The 21,567-nt window shown below is 43.4% G+C and overlaps 1 protein-coding gene across 2 annotated transcripts in view; it reads left to right on the plus strand.

Annotated features, from left to right (window-relative positions):
• The window catches only part of CLPB (ClpB family mitochondrial disaggregase), a 145,737-nt gene that overhangs the window by 75,065 nt on the left and 49,105 nt on the right, over positions 1-21,567 (plus strand). For both annotated transcript variants that reach the window (XM_005292193.5, XM_065581841.1), the window contains one exon: positions 11,023-11,120. In XM_005292193.5, the coding sequence (XP_005292250.3) occupies positions 11,023-11,120 (98 nt within the window). The remainder of the gene's footprint in view (positions 1-11,022; positions 11,121-21,567) is intronic.

The raw sequence follows: 21,567 nt of genomic DNA on the forward strand, positions 1-21,567 counted from the left end.
GACAGTTTGATAAGAAGTGTGAGAATACTTACAAGGGGAGATAGATTCAATGTTTGTAATGGCTCAGCCATTCCCAGTCCTTATTCAAACCGGAGTTGATTGTGTCTAGTTTGCATATCAATTCTAGCTCAGCAGTCTCTCGTTGGAGTCTGTTTTTGAAGTTTTTCTGTTGTAATATAGCCACCCGCAGGTCTGTCACTGAATGACCAGACAGGTTAAAGTGTTCTCCCACTGGTTTTTGAGTATTTTGATTCCTGATGTCAGATTTGTGTCCATTAATTCTTTTGCGTAGAGACTGTCCGGTTTGGCCAATGTACATGGCAGAGGGGCATTGCTGGCACATGATGGCATATATCACATTGGTAGATGTGCAGGTGAACGAGCCCCTGATGGTATGGCTGATGTGATTAGGTCCTATGATGATGTCACTTGAATAGATATGTGGACAGAGTTGGCATCGGGGTTTGTTACAAGGATAGGTTCCTGGGTTAGTGGTTTTGTTCAGTGATGTGTGGTTGCTGGTGAGTATTTGCTTTAGGTTGGGGGGTTGTCTGTAAGCGAGGACAGGTCTGTCTCCCAAGATCTGTGAGAGTAAAGGATCATCTTTCAGGATAGGTTGTAAATCTCTGATGATGCGCTGGAGAGGTTTTAGTTGGGGGCTGAAGGTGACAGCTAGTGGTGTTCTGTTATTTTCTTTGTTGGGCCTGTCTTGTAGGAGGTGACTTCTGGGTACTCGTCTGGCTCTGTCAATCTGTTTTTTCACTTCAGCAGGTGGGTATTGTAGTTTTAAGAATGCTTGATAGAGATCTTGTAGGTGCTTGTCTCTATCCGAGGGATTGGAGCAAATGCGGTTATATCTTAGAGCTTGGCTGTAGACAATGGATCGTGTGGTGTGTCCTGGATGGAAGCTGGAGGCATGTAGGTAAGTGTAGCGGTCAGTAGGTTTCTGGTATAGGGTGGTATTTATGTGACCATCGCTTATTAGCACAGTAGTGTCCAGGAAATGGACCGCTTGTGTGGATTGATCTAGGCTGAGGTTGATGGTGGGATGGAAATTATTGAAATCATGGTGAAATTCCTCAAGGGCTTCTTTTCCATGGGTCCAGATGATGAAGATGTCATCAATGTAGCGCAAGTAGAGTAGGGGCGTTAGGGGACGAGAGCTAAGGAAGCGTTGTTCTAAGTCAGCCATAAAAATGTTGGCATATTGTGGGGCCATGCGGGTACCCATAGCAGTGCCAAAAATCCTGCAGGAGTAATAAGAATGCCGGCCGAAGTCCAGTCGCAGGGTGGGGGCTATCCAGTTCATTGCGCTGAATGCAGCATGTATGGGTAGGTGACACATGTGCATTCGATGTACGCAGCTCATAGCCCTCAGAAACTGAGTGTGGAGCTAAGGGAGATGGGAGAGGTACATAGAAAAGACTTTCTGGGACACAGTAGAGCAGCCTTGCCCCCTGTTTGACAGCCTCTGCTGTTGAGAAGAAACTGCAAATTGGAGCAGAGGGAAATGACCCCATAGTTTGGACCCTCTTTCTGAATGATGACGAGGTATCATCTCACACTGAGGATACCCTTCCTGGGGGAGGGAAGCCCAGTTATTAGAAAGACAGATAATAGCAATGGGGGATTTGATCATTAGAAACATAGATAGCTGGGTTTGTGATGACCGGGAGAAGCTCATGGTGAATTGCCTGCTGGGTGCAAAAGTTGTGGATCTCTCGAGGTATCTAGACAGATTTATGTGCAGGGCTGGGGAGGAGCTGGTGGTAATGGTACATGTAAGTACCAGTGACATAGGGAAAGGGAGGAAAGAGGTCCTGGAGGGCAAATTTAGGCTGTTAGTTTAGATATTAAAGTCCAGGATCTTCATGGTAATATTCTCTGAAATGCTTCCAGTTCCATGTGCAGGGCCAGTTAGACAGGTGGAACTGCAGAGGCTTAGTGCGTGGATGAGATGATAGTATTGGGATGAAGGATTTAGATTTATTAGGAACTAGGGAACCTTATGAGAAAGGAGGCAAGGATGGGCTCCACCTAAACCAAAACGGAACCAAATTGCTGGCATGTAAAATTATAAAGGAGTTTTAAAACTAAGGGCTGGTGAAAAGCTGACAGGTACAGAGGAGCACACGATTCAGACAGACACATCCCTTAGAAGAGGATTTTTTAAAAGGGATTCCCTCTATCCTAGTAAAGAGAAGAGAACAGAACGGGGGAACCAGAACCAGCTGTGCCAGAGGGGCCATGCCCTCCCCCCCACACACACACACACTCTTTTACAAAGAGGCTACAATAACAGAAAACCCAGTAATAATGAGGAATTTCAACTATCCCCATATTGACTGGGTACGTCACTTCAGGATAAGAAACAAAAATAACATTTCTAGACATCATTAATGGCTGCTTCTTGGAGTAGGTAGTCCTGGAACCCACAAGGGGAGAATCAGTTCTTGATTTAGTCCTAAGTGGAGCACAGTTCTGGTCCAAAAGGTGAATATAGCGGAACCTCTTGGTAATAGCAACCATAATGTAATTCAATTTAACATCCTTGGGGGGAAGGGGAGGGCATACCAAAGAAACCCACTGCAGTAGTATTTCACTTCAAAAAGGGGAACTACACAAAAGTTAGGAAGCTAGTTAGATGGAAATTAAAAGGAACAGTCACAAGAGTGAAATGCCTGCAAGCTACGTGGAAACTTTTTAAAACAGCATAATAGAAGCTCAAACTATATGCATCCCCTAAATAAAAATTAAAAAAACTAGTAAGAGGACCGTAAAAACTCCACCATGGCCAAACAACGGAGTAAAAAAGGAGACAAAAAGATATCCTTTAAAAATTGGAAGTCAAATCCTACTGAGAAAAATAGAAAACCGCGTAAACTCTGGTAGGTCAAATGTAAAAGTATAATTAGTTAGGCCAAAAAAGAATTTGAAGAGCAACTAGCAGGAGTCTCAAAAACTAACAACAATTTTTTTAAGTACATCAGAAGCAATAAGTCTGCCAAACAATCAGTGGGACCACAGGACAATCAAGGTGCTAAAGGAGCACTCAAGGAAGATGAGGCTGTTGCACAGAAGCTAAATGAATTATTTGCATTGGTCTTGACTGCTGAGGATGTGAGGGAGATTCCCACACCTGAACCATTCTTTTTAGGTGATAAATCTGAGGAACTGTCCCAGATTGAGGTGTTGTTAGAGGAGGTTTTGGAACAAATTGATAAATTAAACAGTAATAAGTCACCAGGACCAGATGGCATTCACCCGAGAGTTCTGAAGGAACTCAAATATGAAACTGCAGAACTAACAACTGTGGTATGTAAACTATTGCTTAATCAGCCTCTGTATCAGATGACTGGAGGATAGTACATGTGATGCTGACTTTTAAAAAATGCTTTGGAGGTGATCCTGGCAATTGCAAGCTAGTAACCCTAACTTCAGTACCAGTCAAATTGGTTGAAACTGTAGTAAAGAACAGAATTATCAGATATGTAGATGAAAATGATATGTTAGGGAAGAGTGAACATGGCTTTTGTAAAGGGAAATCATGTCTCATCACTCTATTAGAATTCTTTAAGGGGTTCAGCAAACATGTGGACAAGGGTGATCCAGGGGATATAATGTACTTGATCTTTCAGAAAGTCTTTGATAAGATTCCTCACCAAAGGCTCTTAAAAAAAGTAAAGAATCATAGGATAAAAGTGAAGATCCTCTCATGGATTGGTTAAAAGATGGGAAATAAAGGGTAGGAATAAATGGTCAGTTTTCATAATAGAGAGGTAAATACTGATGTCCCTCAGGGATCTGTGCTGGGACCAGTGCTGTTCAACATATTCATAAATGATCTGGAAAAGGGGATAAATGGTGAGGTGGTGACATTTGCAGATGATAAAAAATGACTCAAGATAGTTAAGTCCAAAGCTGACTGCAAAGATTTACAAAGGGATCTCACAAAACTGGATGACTGTATAACAAAATGGCAGATAAAATTCAGTGTTGATAAATGCAAAGAAGTGCACATTGAAAAACATAATCCCATCTATACATACAAACTGATGGGGTTGAAACTAGCTAGTGCCACTAAAGAAAGAGATCTTGGAGTAATCATGGATCATTCTTGGAAAACATTGTTAGGAACCATTAAGAAAGGAATAGACAATAAGACATAAAATATCATAATGCCACTATATAAATCTATGGTATGCCCACATCTTGAATACTACTTGCAGTTCTGGTCGCCCCATCTCAAAAAAAAAGTATTTTAGAATTGGAAAAGGTACAGGGAACTGCAACAAAAATGATCAAGAGTATGGAACAGCTTCCATGTGAGGAGATATTAAAAAGATTGGCACTGTTCAGCTTGGAGAAGAGACGACTGAGGGGGGGATATGATTAAGGTCTATAAAATAATGAATGGTGTGGAGAAAGTGAAGAAGGGAGGGTTATTTACCCGTTCACATGACACAAGAATAAGGGGTTACCCAGTGAAATTAATAGGCAGCAGATTTAAAACAAACATAAGGAAGTATTTCTTCACACAATGCACAGTTAACCTGTGGAACTCATTGCCAGGGGATGTTGTGAAGGCCAAAAGTATAACAGTGTTCAGAAAAGAACTAGATAAGTTCATGGAGGATAGGGCCTTCAATAGCTGTTAGACAATATGTTCCTAATATACTTAAAGAAAACTTCTTTCTATTGTCCTTAGCCCTGCCAGCCATGGATTTTTCCCTGATGGCTTAAGCTTCTTTTATCAGTTTCTACTCTTCTTAACTTCTAATTTATATCACTTGCTATCTATTTCCCTTGCTTTCCATTTGTTATATGTTGCTTTTGTGTTTCTAATTGCTGTTTTTTCTTCGCCACTGAACCAGGATGGGCTTTTAGGCAAAGTTGTCTTCTTTCTTGATTGTGGAATCTTGGCTTTTTAGTCATTTAATATCTCTTCTTAAAGAACTCCCAAATTTCATTTTAATTTTTCTGTCTAATTTTTTCCTCCCAATCAATTTTGCTCATGAATTTCCTCAGCGTTTTTAATTGCAGGAAATTAGCCCTTTTGAAACACAAAGTGTACATGTATTGCTGGTTGGGCCTGTCTTCTGTTAGCCCATATGGAATGTAATCTGATCATGATCACTTATCACTAGGCAACCACTAACTTCCAGTCCAATGATTAATTCATCTTTATTCATCATCATAAGGTCTAAAACAGAGTTATATTGCATTTGGTGCAATACCTTTTTGCATTAGAAGGTTATCATCTATAATTCCTAGAAGCTCTAATGATGTGTTACTAGTGGCTGCATGAGACCTCCAGCATATGTCTCCCAAATTAAAGACCCTCATAACTACACAGTTTGGTTTTCCACACAAAACAGACAAGTATAGAAGGGATAACTCATCCTGGTTTGATTCAGTACTTCTGTAATAGACCCCCAGCAGTACTCCCTCCCTTCTTATCATTGATCCATATGCATTCAGCACACTGCACTTCTGAGTTATCAATAACTCCAAAACAGGTATTAATGTCTTTAATGCTGAGTGCCATTATTCCCCTTTTACCCACTCTATCCTCCCTGAACAGATTATAACCCGTGATTGTAACATTTGAATCATGCAGATTGTCCCACCAGATTTTAGAATGGCCAATTATATCAAATTTCTTCCCATCAATGAGAATTTCTAATTCCTCTTGCTCTCTACCCAGACTCCTGGCACTGGTATATAAATCATTGAAAAAAAATTCTTCTCTTCGCATTCTTTGTTGCATTGATTTAATTTGTTCATGACATGGCTGAGTTTGTTTGTACCACATTTGCCTTCTTAGCATCCTCCCCTTGCATTTCTAGTTTGATGCCTTCCTGACTGCTCCAGCTAGTCTCCAGCAGAGAAATTGAGTCCTCTACCCATGAGATTCAGACCTTCCTGTTTAACAGCACCCTCTCCGACTGAAATGTGGCCCAATGTGCACAAAACCAAAACATTCAGCTAGTCGTGCAGCCAGTGGTTCACCTCCAGTATTTCTTCCTTCTGCAGTTCATGCTTCCTTGGAAGGGTCTTTGGAAAGATGCTTTAAGAGAAATGTCAGGGTTTATCTCATACCCAGACATGAGGACCTGTATAAATCATGTCAGAGACTTGGGACTTTCTCCTTCATCCCTTACTTGGTGAGCTCCCACTGACTTCAATGGGAGATTTATCCTTGAGTAATGGCTGAGGGTCAAACCCTTATTGTCAAATCAAAATGTGGGTTTGGAACTGGTTTATGAAGAAACAGCCAAAACGAGGTGTAGGGGAGAGAAGGCACTGGTCTTTGGGCCACATTCTGCCCTCATTTACGTTCGTGTGTAATCCCATGGAAGTTGGTGTTTTCCTGGGTGCAACTGAGGGCAGAATTTGCCTTGATATGTAAATACACTGAGAGGGGTCAATCCCGTGAATCCTAACTGGGGGAAAATACCCATGGACATCTACAGGAGTTTTGCCTACGTGAAGGACAAGCAGGGATGGGTTCTAAAAGATCTAGGGTGTAATATTCAAATGTTCCTACGGGTCCTAAATCACTCTGGCACTCTTGACAATTTTATCCCATATCTTACCTTGATGGGATTTGAACATCTCCTGGGGTGTGTGTGTACCCAGTGAAATCCAAGCTTCTGAAAGAATCATTTGAAGGAAGAAGGCCAGACTCTTAGCAGGAATAAATAAATGGAGCTACAGCAGTTTACTCCAGCTGAGGATCTGGCCATGATGTGTTCCTTTTATCTTTCAAAAAAAAAAACCCAAAACACCCACAAAACACCCCAAATTTGATAGAATTACAGGTCTGCAGTGGCTACTTTAGGGCAGCAAAAGCCGTTTAATGTTAATACTGTATGTTAAAAGCTACCTGTGAAATATTTGTGCCTTATTGATTTAAAAACAGGTTTATTTTACTGGAAAAAAGGGTGATCATGCTAATTCAATCACTGAGGACTCGGGAGGACAGAAGTCTTTGTATATTACTTTAACTAGCCATGTAGAGCAATAATAATGTCACTGCTTGTCAAAGCTGATGGCTGATGACATCGTGTAATCCCCAGCAAGTAATACGGGCTGCTATCTCCTGGTGAATTCTTGGCTATTTTGGTGCTCAAAACAAGGCCTTGGAGAGAAGTAACTGTAGCGGCAAATTGCTTTTAGCACACCTGAGTGTGTGGGCAGTGCATGTAATTAGTTTCAGTGTCGGTTAGGTCTGAGGAGCTGGCTGTGGGTCCAGAAAGAGGCACTGGCATTCAGTGTGTCTTTCTTGGGCATCCCCAACAGCATACATCTTTATAGATTTAGGTTTCCCCCAGTTCTGTGTGGAATATATCTTTTGTTTAAATAGAACTGTGTTTGCCCTAAAGAAACTGTGGACCTGACCCTGCAAAACCTTGCTCTCTTAGAACAGAATTCTGCCCCGAATTCCATCAAGCGTGCTGGGATGCAGTGCCTGCAAGCTGTGCTGTGGGTTGGGTCCCTAGGAGGAATTCAGCTAGAAAGACACCCGGCAGCACACACCAGACGGTGAGCTGCACCAGCCATACAGAGAGGGGGCAGTGTGCTCCCTGCTGTATGCCTAGCCATTCAGGGTGAAGCTACCTCTCCCTGCCGGATTTCAGACAGCTAGTGCTCTGGGCAATCCTCAGGAGTAGGGACTTCTGGCTAACCCCGGAGCAGTGGCACTGGGGGGAGGAGGGGGGCCAGAGCTCCTTGTGCTTTCTCCTCACCTGCACAATAGCAGGAAGCCCTGGCTGTGAAATGAGTGACTCTGCTTCTGTCAGTCTGGTTTTCACCTTGGAGTTTACGTTGTTTGAGCCCCTCGTAACACCACTGTGAGGTGCTGAAGAATTATCCCCATTGTACAGAAGAAACTGAGGTATTGAGAGAGAAACAGAAATGACTTGCCCCAAGGTCTTACCTGGAGTCTGGCAGAGCTGGGAATGGACCCCAGGCATTGGTACCTTTGCTCAGGCATGTTGCTGGGTCCCATCTCAGCAGCTTGTGACTTAGACAAGAAAGTCACGCTAAAATCACCACTAAGGATCCTTATCTGCCCCGGCCCCTGCCCACCCCCATCTTTGCAGGAGGCTTGGGAAAGCTTCAGTCTCTCCTACATTCTGTGCATAAGATTGTCCTTTTCCTGTGGCGTTTCCCCCCCACTAGGAGTTATTAAAAACTTGCCACCGAATAAAACAGCATAATTCTGTGCGGTGCCAGTGCCCGCCCATCCTGAGCCCTATTGACAGTTATCTGGAATCTGAAGGAATTCAAGACAAATTGTTAAGAGGATGGAGTTAATAAAATTTGAAAAATTGAGACCTGTCACTCCACTAAACTTTTTTCAATACCACTGACAGAAACATATTTCCCCAATGAGTGACCTTATGCAGCTGCTCCGGTGCCTCGTTGCTGCACTGATGCTAGGAGTGAACTAGCATGCTATTTATCAAATATTATAAGCTAGAGCCTACTAATACGAACAGGGGGAAGGGGGAGGTGGGTGCCTTGCACAGCCTGGGGTGTTGCCCAGGTGTTGATCCCCAGCTAGAGACAGCTAGTGGGAGGTGACAAATTGCCTACTATTAAGGATCTAAAGGTTGGAGCCCTCTCAGGGTGCACACAATAGATTGCCAAGACTGCTCTGTCCAAAAGGCTCTGCTCTCTGGACCAGCTGCTTGGCTTGTGGGGAGGGAGGGGGGCAGAAGGGGGGAAGGCGAAGGAAGGTCAGGCCAGGACCCTTATGAACTAGTAGCCACTTTCATGTTCTATTAGCAAACGGAGTGACACCGTTATTTATTAAAGCGTAATATTTTATTGAGGTGAAATCGACCAGTTGTATGAGTCAGGTTCTATCAATTATTGCGGCAATTAGTCAAGTCATCAAAGCCATTAACAGGGGGATTAGGCCAATATTGGATAGCCATTATTGATAGATCCAGGACAAAAAGAAACCCTCAGCCCTCCTGAAATGAAAGCAGACCTGGCCTCCAGGATATCTTCATTTGGAGAGCCCATAAAACTTTTCCCCACTCCCTACCCAAACTAGCACAAACTGAAGATGTTTTTAAAAACGTCAGGGCTGCAGGTGCATTTTGGGGCCACTGTCTCTTTAAAAGCTATTGAGTGGCCAGCCCAGGCAGTATACAATCTCACCTGTCCCAGTCATATTCTTTATTTGCAATGACAAGGCTTGCAATAGAAATTACTCTGTGTCGAATGTTTATGGAGCACATTTTTCATTCTGTAAGCAAATATAGATCCCCGATGCCAGCGCTTAAAAATGGCTAATCTCTCCAGTTCGTGATAGCAAAGAGCCCTCTCAGCGACAGCTCTTCAGTTTAATATGATTGCTGTTCACTGTTCCTGAGTGTGGATAGTGTGCTTTGTGCAGCAGACTACATTGTAGAGGCAAAAATATAGCCTCATCAGTATATGTTAATTGAAGCAACCGAGTGCTTGTTTCTGAGTCTGCTCTTCCAAATCACCCATGTAGACTAGTGGGAAGGAAAGAAGTGCAATATTTTTAAAATCTTGGTCTAGTTGAGGGGAGAGCATAATACTGCTTTGGTGCTTTGCATTTTTTCTTAGCACTGTACAGATATTTACTGTCTACCTCTCCCAGGAACCCCTGTAAATGTTATCCCCATTTTACAGACGGGCAAACAGACAATGAGTCGTTGTCAGAACCACTGAGTAGAACCCTGGAATCCCCGGCTCCAAGCCCTCTGTGCTTTATCCACAGAACATCTCTGCTTCTTAGGGTTTCACAGACCACTCTCACTTCAGAAGATATTGACTGGCTAATTCATTCAAGCTTGCTGGGTAGAGCCTCAGAGCTTTGAGTTACAGGCAAATTGGACATTTTCATAGCCCTCATTTTCTGGTTGGAGACAGCAGGCTGCAATACATGTGGTATGTGGCGTTGAGATGTCTCTCTGCCTTTGCAAGTATATCGTGAAATGCTAGGATACACTGTGTCTCATCCATTGAGATCTCTGATGCTTGAATCGTTGACTACTTCCTTAGACATCCTTATTACATCTACCAATCCTGATCTTGGACCACCATAGCTAGTGGACCATATTTTGCCCTACGTGCCACCAAGGCACCGGGGATCAGTTGATTTGACCTTTTTGCCATCCCTAGTTCAGTCTGGTTCAGATGGTGATGGGGCGGTGGGAAGCTTGAGGCTACATCCTCACTACGGGGGGGGGGGGGGTTGATTTAAGATACGCAAATTCGATGTGTCGGAGCTGACTTACCCTGCTGTGAGGACGGCGGCAAATCGACCTCCGCAGCTCCCCCATCGATGGCGCTTACTCCTACCTCCGCTGGTGGAGTAGAAGCGTCAATTCGGGGATCGATTGTCACGTCCCGACGAGACACGATAATTCGATCCCCGAGAGATCGATTTCTACCCGCCGATTCAGGCGGGTAGTGTAGACCTGCCCTCAGTGTTAGGACATTGTATGTAGAACTTCTGTCATGAGGGTGCCTATCGGAGTCTCTCTGACTGTTTTTGTAACTCACAAAGAGATTAGTTGCCCCGATGAAGAAGAACCACTGCTGAAATGCAGCCACTTCTGTGGCAGAAGGCAGCAGCTGTTTAACAGGCCACAGCAATCCTAGACAACAGTTCAGACCAGGAAGTGAAGAAGAATACCGTATCCAATTGAAACTGCAGTAGTTCCATGGCGCTGCCATAGGCCCAGTAGCTGGTGCTTTTATGAAACTGTGTTTTGTTTCGGGCACTCCATGTGCTTTCATCATCACAACAGCTTTTCCCTGCCAAGTCGATCGTTACAGTGACACTCTCCTTTTGTTGTTCCCCTCACATCCCTACGTGTGCCGGTTGTACATTGTCCCTTTCTGATCTGAATAGCCCTCAGAGCAAAGGTTAGAAGAGGACACTGGGGAGCGTGGGGGTCGCAAGTTGTGCTTCATGTTTATTCTGCCCCATGTTTGAACTCTGATCCCTCCTTTTCCCCCTGCGATCAGGTGCCAGCCCCCTGCAGAGGAATGAAATGGGGCACACACCACTGGATTATGCCCGTGACGGGGAGGTCATGAAACTTCTGAAAGCGTCGGAAACAAAGGTGAGTCTGATTCAGGTGACTTACTATTTCCTTTTCAGGCTTCAACGGAGGGGGCCTGTTCCAGCCCCTACCCCTTCTGGAAGGATATCTTAGCATGGTTATATCTCTGATCCTTTCAGTGTCTCTGGAATGACATGCAGAGTATCTTCAGAAATGACTTAAAGTTATATGATGTATAACTCAAAAGTGTTAGAATTATCTTCAGATATATCTGGGGCCACCTGTTCTGCCCCTTGTGTTGCTTTTTGTGGCTTATCATTGAGATGCATACCACAAATAAGATCACCTGTTGTCTGCTTACCCCAGTAGCCTCTAGGCAGAGTATGGTAAAATCAGATTGCTGTCTCCGTCTTCTCTTCTGAAACGCCTGGGATTTGTGAGTTCAAGACAGATCCTTGTATGAGGTCTCACCTAGCGGTGGAGTCTCAGAACTGGGATCTGGGAACTGCTGAGCACCAACCTTAACTTCTGGAATGGCCTTGGGCCAGTCACCTAACCTCTCCCAGAGTCATTTTCTCCCTTGATACAGTGGAGTCATACATACTGCACAAGGATGTGTTTGTAAAGGGGAGAAAAAAAAACACAATTGCAGTAACTGACATCAGCAGTTGCAGTAAAGAGCCCAGGAAGTGAATAGGCCTGGAGCGGGGGAAGCTTGCAGTGCCATTATGTCCATTTTATATATGGGGAATGGAGAGACAGAGAGGCTAAGTGACTTACCCAAGATCATACAGATGAGTCTGGCAGAGCAGAGAATTGAACTTGGATCTCCTCCATCCTTCTTCTCTTCCTTGTAAAGATAAAGCTCCTGGTCATTAGATAGGGAGAACTGACCCCAGTATTAAACAGCATTTAAAGTTATTAGGTACAAGTATTTATTAAAATAGTAATGATGTCGTTATGAAGTAGTAATAATGATTTGTCCTTCTGGAGTGCTATTCTTCCAAGAATCTCAAGTCACCCAGTGCAGTAAGCCTAACAACCCCCCTGTGAAGTGGGTAAGTATCAGTGTCCCCATTTTACAGATGGGGAAGCTGAGGTCCATGCAGGTTAAGGCCCATGTTTTCAAAAGTGGCCTCTGATTTGGGGTGCCTCCATTTTTGGTTACCCAGCTTTAGACATTGAATCTGCCGTCTTGAAAATGTGGGCCTAAAAACTTGTCTAATCTTGGAAAATGAGAGGTGTGTTAACCTATGTTAACCATGTAATTAGCAGGCTAGTTTTAAGAAAGCCTAGCATCTAGTGTAGACAGAGTAAAAACACATTAACTGTCCATGGTCAAACCTAGAGCCAAGGTCACACAGGAAGTCTTTGGTGGAGCTGAGGCCTTGGCTACACTTGAGAATTCACAGCGCTGTGAAGCGCGAGTGTAGTCGCGCCGCCAGCGCTGTGAGAGCTCTCTCGCAGCGCTGCAAGTACTCCACCTCTCCGAGGGGAATAGCTTGCAGCGCTGCGAGCGAGCGTGCAGCACTACAGGCGCTGATTACACTGGCGCTTTACAGCGCTGCACTCGCTGCGCTCGGGGTGGAGAGGCATTTTCACACCCCTGAGCGCAGCAAGTTGCAGTGCTGTACAGCACCAGTGTAGCCAAGGCCTAAGAGTAGAAGCCAGGTCTCCTGGCCACTAGTCCCCTGCTCTAACTACTAGACTAATGCCAAGTCCTCTTGCGCTATGCACTACTGTTACAAGGAAGAGCTTGAATGTGGCATTTCTCCATAGAGCAGGTGCTTCTCATATTAGCCCAGGGCATTGCTTGGAGTGAGCTGTAACAGTCAGGGCTGCTCTTTAGAAGTTTTAAAACAGAAATGTTGAGAACAAAATTCTTGAATCGTTGAGAGGCGAAAAAAATCATCTCTTGGTTAAATGGCCTCTGGAGTCCAGTGTCAGCGAGTGAGTAGATGGAGGAGAGAGGAGATAAATATATGTGGATGTTGCTGATGAAAATGATTCAGGGTGTATATAAAACATAAGTCTGTGCAGCTGGTTTGTGATGAATATTCTGCTGAGGGGGATGTGGTGGTAGCAGGGCTGCATTCCCACTCCTGCATCTGCATTTCCACTGAGAGTCTTTGAGAATTTATTTCTCATTTTAATCACAGTTGGAGAATGAATTGACAGGACTATTCACCAGATAAACATAGCCCATATATTTTATTTACATATCCTGGTGACAGAGTAACAAGGAGTTTTCATATGTATTTTTAAATCTGTTTTTAAAAAGAATTCTGTGCCTGCTTCTACTGTGTTATAAGAATCTTGTTTTGTGTATAGACCAGCTGATTCATGTTGCTAAACAAGCTAATGAAATTTGAATGCGTTGCCAAACAGACAGGGCTAAGAGCAAAGGGATAGGCCAATGTAGGTAAATAGGTGGTAAAGAGGCCAGGTTCTTGTGTGACTTTTATTGCTGGTGAAAGGTGGCAGATTAACAGCCCTGAAGACTGAAGTCCTTATATTTATCCCCAGAATAGGGGAAATGAAGCCATCTTCCCCAACATTAGCTTGATGGTGTGCCTCAGCTCAGTCACTGTGCCAGTTCTGTTCTTCACCTCTCTGCTGAGACTGCCAGTAGGAAAGCCAGTACGGATTGATAGTTCTGGTGACTTCAGGCTTACCTAAAGCTGCACATCCATCCCTGTCACAGCCAGAACTAGAACGTAGATCTCCTGTATCCCAGACATCTTCTTAAACCATTAGGCCCCCGTGTTCCTGCTCGCTTCTTCTTAGGCCATGCCCTTCCTGTTTTGGACATCCATATTATGCAGAGCGTCCATCTATGGAGTTGCACATCACAGATAGAGCAGGATCCTAATAACCTCATAAGAAGCAACGATCTTGAGCCAAATTTATCCTTGGTGTAACAAACCAAGTTACTCCAGGGATAGATTTGGCCCTTGATGTGAATGAACTGCCACCCAAAATCGCCAAAGACTGGCATTACTTAAATAGCTTAGTTTGTATTCCTGACACGTTTTCCAGCTGAAAACAAATATATAATCCTAGTTTATTTAATCTTTTAAATTCCTTTTCCTGTAATGTAAAAGAGGTTGTGTCCTACACATGCCCAGGTTCTCTGCAGACATTCAGCCCCACTAGCAGCTGTGCTTTTGAACCTCTGTTCTTTGAATATTTTCCCGTAAATGAAATCATGGCTGGGAGGGGTGCCATACTGGATAAAGAATAATAAAAGCCAGTGATCACAATTACCAGGCTCATATTAGCAACTGGGAGCCAGGGATTGCTATCTCAAGGTGAGGTCTGACAAAGCTAATAGAGTGTCTCTCTTATTAAAAAGATGGGTTCTCCTCCTTTACATTTGGCACTATGTCGCAAGAACCTCTTAGCCCAGGTGAACGTAGGAGCTTGGTTGCCTCCTGCCTAGCACAAGGAGAGCAAAGTATCAGTCTCTGCATCTCTTTCAGAGCACGTAACACTGGTGTAATCCACTTATATGCCAATGATGTTCCATAAAAGTTTAATCAGAAGAACTAGAGATCAGTTATCTGAGGGAGAAAACAGTCCCCATTCATAGCACTTAAACACGGTGTAATGGGGTGTCACTTTCACTGGTGGCTGGTCACCTGCCCAGAGAATATTTGACTAAAGTAAAATGGAAACAAGGTCAGGCTCTCTTTGTGATTTCCTCTCTGGTAGGGCCAGTATAGCAGTAACATGATGCGTGGCCGTGCCTGAGCCCTGGCTTTCGCTGACTGCCCCAGTCACTGATCATGGGAGTTCATTGGTCTCAGGGTGACAGGAAGGAGGCAAGCAGTGCAGATTAAGGAACAATTGTGACTTGCTTTGCAGGGAGCCTTGTCCAGTTGTGCATAGGGACAAAAATGGTTGGTGTCAAAAATCAGTGAAAGTTATGTCTTGCTACTAAACAGAGAGTGAGATCCTGACCCCCCACTCCAGCTCCTCTGTGGGTAAAAGGGCTGGAGCAGTGTGACGGGGCTCTAAAAGCCCCAGTTCAGACTGGAGGAAGAGTCCTCTGGCACAGACACCGATGAGACAGACGTAAGGCTGCCTCCTTAGGACTGGTGCTGGTGTAGGGAGCGTGCCAGGGATGGGGGTGTGTTACAGGTCCGGTTGCAGTCCACAGCCCTGCAGACATTCAGGGCTGTGCTGCAGCCCATAGAGAAATCCAGGGCTGAGTTACACCAGGGGCCTGTCCAGCCCTGGAACAGCCAAAAATTCGGTGGGCAGAAAGCCCCTTGAACCGCACATCCTCCTGGGCTGCAAGGTCTTTGTGGTGCCTCCTAGAGTCACAGCACAGAGTCACACCAAAAGAGCTAATGAAGGCAGGTCCCAGCACTTCAGTCTTTCCTCCCAAACTTCGGCAGGTTGCTGCCATCAGCTATGTCAATGTCTCTGTGACCCTCTGTAGTCCGTGCTCTGCCACCACCCTTGTGGCTAAGAGGGCAAGAGTCATTTTCTAAGGCAGAAGTGCTGCACTTCATCCAACCAGTCTGGGGTGCAGGAGACTGGCACAAGCCCAGCCCTCTCTTGGAAAATCAGCTCCACCACATTGCAGGCCTTTGGAGCAAGAGTTTTGCTTCTGCCCCCAAATTTGAGACTTCAGTGTGTTACATTAAAAACAAAACAAACAATTAATAGATTCTAAGGCCAGAAGGGACCGTTGTTATCATCTAGTCTGACCTCCTGAATGACACAGGCCAGAGAACTCCCCCACAATAATTCCTAGAGCAGAGCTTTTAGAAAAACATCCAATCTTGATTTAAGTATCAGAGGGGTAGCCGTGTTAGTCTGAATCTGTAAAAAGCAACAGAGGGTCCTGTGGCACCTTTGAGACTAACAGAAGTACTGGGAGCATAAGCTTTCGTGGGTAAGAACCTCATCTGAAGAAGTGAGGTTCTTACCCACGAAAGCTTATGCTCCCAGTACTTCTGTTAGTCTCAAAGGTGCCACAGGACCCTCTGTTGCTTTTTACAATCTTGATTTAAAAATTGTCAGAGATGGAGAATGCACAATGACTCTTGGTAAATTGTTCCAGTGGTTAACTATTCTCACTGTTAAAAATGTATGCCTTATTTCCAGTCTGAATTTGTCTAGCTTCAAATTCCAGCCATTGGATCGTGTTATACCTTTCTCTGCTAAATTAAAGAGCCCATTATTAAATATTTGTTTCCCTTGTTGGTATTTATAGACTGTACTCAGTTCCCCTTAACCTTCTCTTTGTTAAGCTAAACAGACTGAGCTCCTTGACTCTATCACTAGAAGGCAGGTTTTCTATCCTTTAATCAGTCTTGTGGCTCTTCTCTGAACCGTCTCTAATTTATCAACATCTTTCTTGAATTGTGGGCACCAGAACTGGACACAGGATTCCAACAGTGGTTATACCAGTGCCAAATACAGAGGTAAAATAACCTCTCTGCTCCTTCTTGAGATTCCCATTTATACACCCCAGGATCACAGTAGCTCTTTGGCCACAGCATCACATTTGGGAGCTCATATTCAGCTGATTAGCCACCACAACCCCCACATCTTTTTCAGTCATTACTTCCCAGGATAGAGTCCCCCATCCTGTAACTATGGCTGATATTCTTTGTTCCCAGATATAGGCATTTACATTTAGCCATATTAAAACACACATTCTTTGCACCCAGTTTACCGAGCGATATAGATCTCTGTGAATCAGTGACATGTCCTCTTCATTATTTACCACGCCCCCAATTTTTGTTTCATCTGCAAACTTTATCAGTAATGTTTTAATGTCCTCTTCCAGGTCCTTGATAAAGATGTTAAATAGCATAGGGCCAAGAACCAATCCCTGTGAGACCCTTCTGGGACCGCTCAATGATGATTCCCCAATTACAGTTACATTATGAGACCTATCAGTTAGCCAGTTTTTAATCCATTTAATGTGTGCCATGTTAATTTTATGTCATTCTTGTTTTTTAATCAATATGTTGTGCAGTACCAAATCAAATGCCTTACAGATGTCTTAAGTATATTGCGAACCTAGTGAGCAGCGAAGAGAGGAGACACAAACAGAGGGAGTTTGTGTGGGAGTTTGCCTAGGGGGAGAGCCCACAGAGTTTCTGCTTTTCAAGCTTGTACGAGCAGTAAATACATTATCTGAGGAGGTTCTTGATACATTACATGGTAGAAAAAATGGATAGTGAGGGATCTGCTGTTATGATCTCCACAGGATGCGCCATGTGTGTCTTTCTCCTAGAGGAGAGAAGTGACTTGGTCTGTACGAAGTGCAAGCTGGTCTCCATACTGGAAGCAAAGGTCAAAGGACTGGAGGTCCAAGTATCGACCCTGCATTGCGCAAGAGAAAATGAAGACTTCCTGGATAGAAGTCAGGATTTGGTACTGCGGGCACAGCATGCCAAAGAATCAGAGAGGGCAGTGGAGGGGGGGACTGAAGAAAGTTGGAAAGGAGTCGAAGGGGGCTGGCAGTTCCTAAAAGATGTAACACTGGAGGCTCAACATCAAGCTATTCCGCTGCAGAGGAAGGAAAAGAAGAGCAAGAGGAGGTCAGTGTGGCTGCACAAGGAGCTTTTGAGCTATTTAAAAACCAGGATACATACAGGAAATGGAAAGAGGCATGTCACCGAGGAAGTAGACATGGGAATAGCACAAGTGTGTAGGAACAGAATCAGGAAAGTCAGGGCAAAGGATGAGTTCCAGCTAACAAAGAATGTAAGGGACAACCAGAAGGAGTTCTTCAAATATGTCAGACACAAAAGAAAGATCAAAGACGGTGTGGGTCCCCTGCTCAGTGCTGAAGGTGAGTTGGTAACGGAAGATGATAGGAAAGCAGAGCTGCTCAGTACCTACTTTGCATCAGACTTCTCACAAAAAAATAACATGTGACTGGATGACTAGTGAAGTTACCACCGACAATAAAGAAGGGATGCAAATCGGGATAAAGAACACATCAGAGATCTTCTGACCGATTTGAATGAATTCAGATCAGCAGGGCCAGATGCTATTCACCCAAGAGTACTGAAGGAATTAGCTGAAGAAATCTAGGAGCCACTGGCGATACTATTTACAAACTCATTGATGATAGGAGAGGTTCCAGAAGACTGGAGAAGGGCTAACCGTCTTTAAAAAGGAGGAGCCGCAGAACAATAGACCCGTCAGCCTGACTTCGATACCTAGGAAGCTACTAGAGTAATGTATAAAACATTCAATTTGCAAATACCTGGAAGATGAAGCGGTAATTACTAGCAGCCAGCATGGATTTACAAAGAACAAATCATGCCAAACCAGGTTGATTTCCTTCTTTGACAGGGTAACTGGTTTGATAGATGGGGGAATGCAGTGGACATAATATACCTGGACTTTAGCAAGGCTTTTGACACAGTCCCACATGACATACTGATAAGAAAGCTGGAGAAATGTGGGTTTGGTGGAACTACCATTAAGTGGATCCATAATTGATTAAACAACCACAAACAAAGAGTAACTATTAATGGAGTGATGTCAGATTGGAGGGACGTCTCAAGTGGGGTTCCAAAGGGATCTCTTCGGGGCCCGGTCTTGTTTAACATTTTTATTAATGACCTGGGTGTAGGAATAGAGAGCATACTGATCGAATTTGCAGATGATGCAAAGCTGGGGGGTTGCAAACACTTTGAAGGGTAGAACTAAAATCCAGAGGTATCTCGATAAATTGGAGAACTGGGCTGGGGACGAAAAAAATTTCATTCAACAAAAACAAAGGTGGTACACGTAAGGAAGAAAAACTAAATACACAAATACAGAATGGGGGATAACTGGCTTGGCAGCAGCACTGCTGAGAAGGATCTGGGGGTTGTGGTGAATCACCACCTCAACTTGAGTCAGCAGTGCAATGCTGTTGCAAAAAAAGCAAATACAGTTTCAGGTTGCATTAACAGAGTCAGGGCATGCAAATCATGGGAGGTGATAGTACCACTTTACTTGGCTCTGATTAGGCCTCAGCTGGAGTACAGTGTCCAATAGTGGTCACTAGTGTATAGGAAGGATGTAGAGAAACTGGAAAAGGATCCAGAGGTGAGCAACAAAGATGATCAAAGGGATGAAATGCAAACCATAGGAGCAAAGGCTGAAGGAACCGGGTATATTTAGTTTGGAAAAGAGGAGATTAAGCGGGGACAGTCTTCAAATACTTGATAGCAATCTTCAAATACTTGAAAAACTGCCATAAAAAAAGATGGAGAAAAGTTTTTCTCTTGCCACGGAAGGCAGGAAAGAGGCAATGGGTTCAAACTACAGCATAGCAGATTTAGATTAAATCTCAGGAAAAACGGAAAGAACAGGAGGACAATGGAACAGATGGCCTAGGGAAGTTGTGGAAGCTCCTTCACTGGAAGTTTTTAAAAGGGGGCTGGCTAGCCATCCTGTCTTGGATCGTTTAGACACAACAAATCCTTCATCTTGGCAGGGGGTTAGACTAGATGACCCTGGTGGTCCCTTCTAGCGCTATGATTCTATATTCTGTCAACACTATTACCTTTATCAGCCAAACTTGTAATCTCATCAAATAAAGATATCAAGTTCTTTTGACAGGATCTAGTTTCCATAACCCATGTTGATTTGCATTAATTGCATTCTCTTGTTCTTTATTAATCGAGTCCCACGTCAGCTGCTCCATTATCTTGCCATGGGATTGATGACTGACAGGCCAAAAATTACCTGGGTCATCCCATTTATCCTTTTTAAATATTGGCATAACATTAGCTTTCTTTCAGTCCTTTGGAACTTCCCCAGTGTTCCAAGACTTATTGAAAATCAGCATTAACAGTCCAGTGAGCTTCTCAGACAGCGTTTTTAAAGGTCTTGGATGCAAGTTATCTGGACCTGCTGATTTAAAATATCTGATTTTAGGAGCTGCTGATTAACATATCCTCCCAAAATACTACTGGAATGGAAAGAGTATTATCATCATTGTATAATATGACTAGAATCATAGTTATGAAGCTTTTCTTGAGATTAAATCTGCCACAGACTACATCATCTGTTTCCCCTCAAATACAACAGAAATATTTATTGAACACTTCTGCCTTTTCGGCATTAACATTGATAATTCTACCATTTCCATCTAGTAATGGACCAATATAACTGTTAGGATTCTGTTTGTTCCTAATATAGTTAAAAAACTCCTTATTTCCTTAACTACTGGCCATGGCTTTCTCCTTGTGTCCCTTGGCTTCCCTTACCAATTTTCTACAATTACTAACTTCTGATTTATATTCATTACTATCAATTTCACCTTTTTTCCATTTGTTAAATATTATTTTTTTATTTTTTACAGCTGCCTTCACCTCCCCTCTCAACCAGATTGATTTTGTAACCAGTGCAGCCTTTTCCCTCAATTGTGCTTTTGGTGCATCTAGTAAGGTGTTCTTAAATGATTCCCAATTGTCATTCACAGTTTCCTGATTAAATTCTTCCTCCCAGCTTTTTTGGCTCATAATTATTTTCAGCTTTATGAAATTTGCCCTATTAAAGCACCAAGTATATATATTACTACTCTGGACTTTATTCTGCTTACACCTTATAAATGTGATCAAGTCATGATCATTTGTACCTAAGCTACCATTAACTTTTAGTTGTGTGGTCAGTTCCTCTTTGTCTGTTAGGACAAGGTCTAATATAGAATTCCCTTATGTCTAATATAGAATTCCCTAACCCTAACCCTAAAACACTTTTTGAATTAAGAAATTGTCATCTGTAATGTTTAGAAATTCCAAGTAGCATGAGACCTCCAGCATATGCCACTCAAATGGAAGTCTCTGATGATCGCACAGGTTATTTTTTCCCCTACACATTATAGATAGGTGCATAAGGAGCTGGTCATCCTGTTCCCTTGTATGATTTGATGTATGTAGCGGACACCAACTAATACCCCATCTTGTGCTTGATCTGTTAGTATATGATCCATAAGCATTCAAGATCATTTTCTTCTGAGTTATCAGTGACTCAGAAACAGGTAATACCATTTTTGAGGTAGAGTGCCCCTCCCCATCCCATTTTGGCTGCTCGATCCTTCCTAAATAGGTTAGAACCATTGATTTTAACATTCCTATTGTGCGACTCGTCCCACCAGGTTTCAGTAACACCAACTAGATTGAATTTATGTTCATAAAATGAGCAATTTTAATTCCTCTTGTTTGTTACTCAGGGTCCTAGCATTAAAGTAGAGCAATTTATTTGTTTTCTTTTCATATCGTTTGGTTTCTTGATTAAGTTTATTCACAACATCTTGATTTTTGTGCTGAGTGCTCATATCTTCCCACTTTTTACCTCCCCTTTTGCTATTAGTTTAACCCCCTCCTGACTACTCTAGCCAACCTGTTCCTGTGAAGATTGGTCCTCTTTCTACTGAGGTGGAGGCTATGCAAACTATACAGCCCCCTCTCCCTGCAGAAGGTGGGCCAATGTTCCACAAAATCAAAGCCCTCTACCCTACATCACTTACCTAGCC

This window comes from Chrysemys picta, chromosome 1 (assembly GCF_011386835.1).
Source record: "Chrysemys picta bellii isolate R12L10 chromosome 1, ASM1138683v2, whole genome shotgun sequence".
NCBI lineage: Eukaryota > Metazoa > Chordata > Testudines > Emydidae > Chrysemys > Chrysemys picta.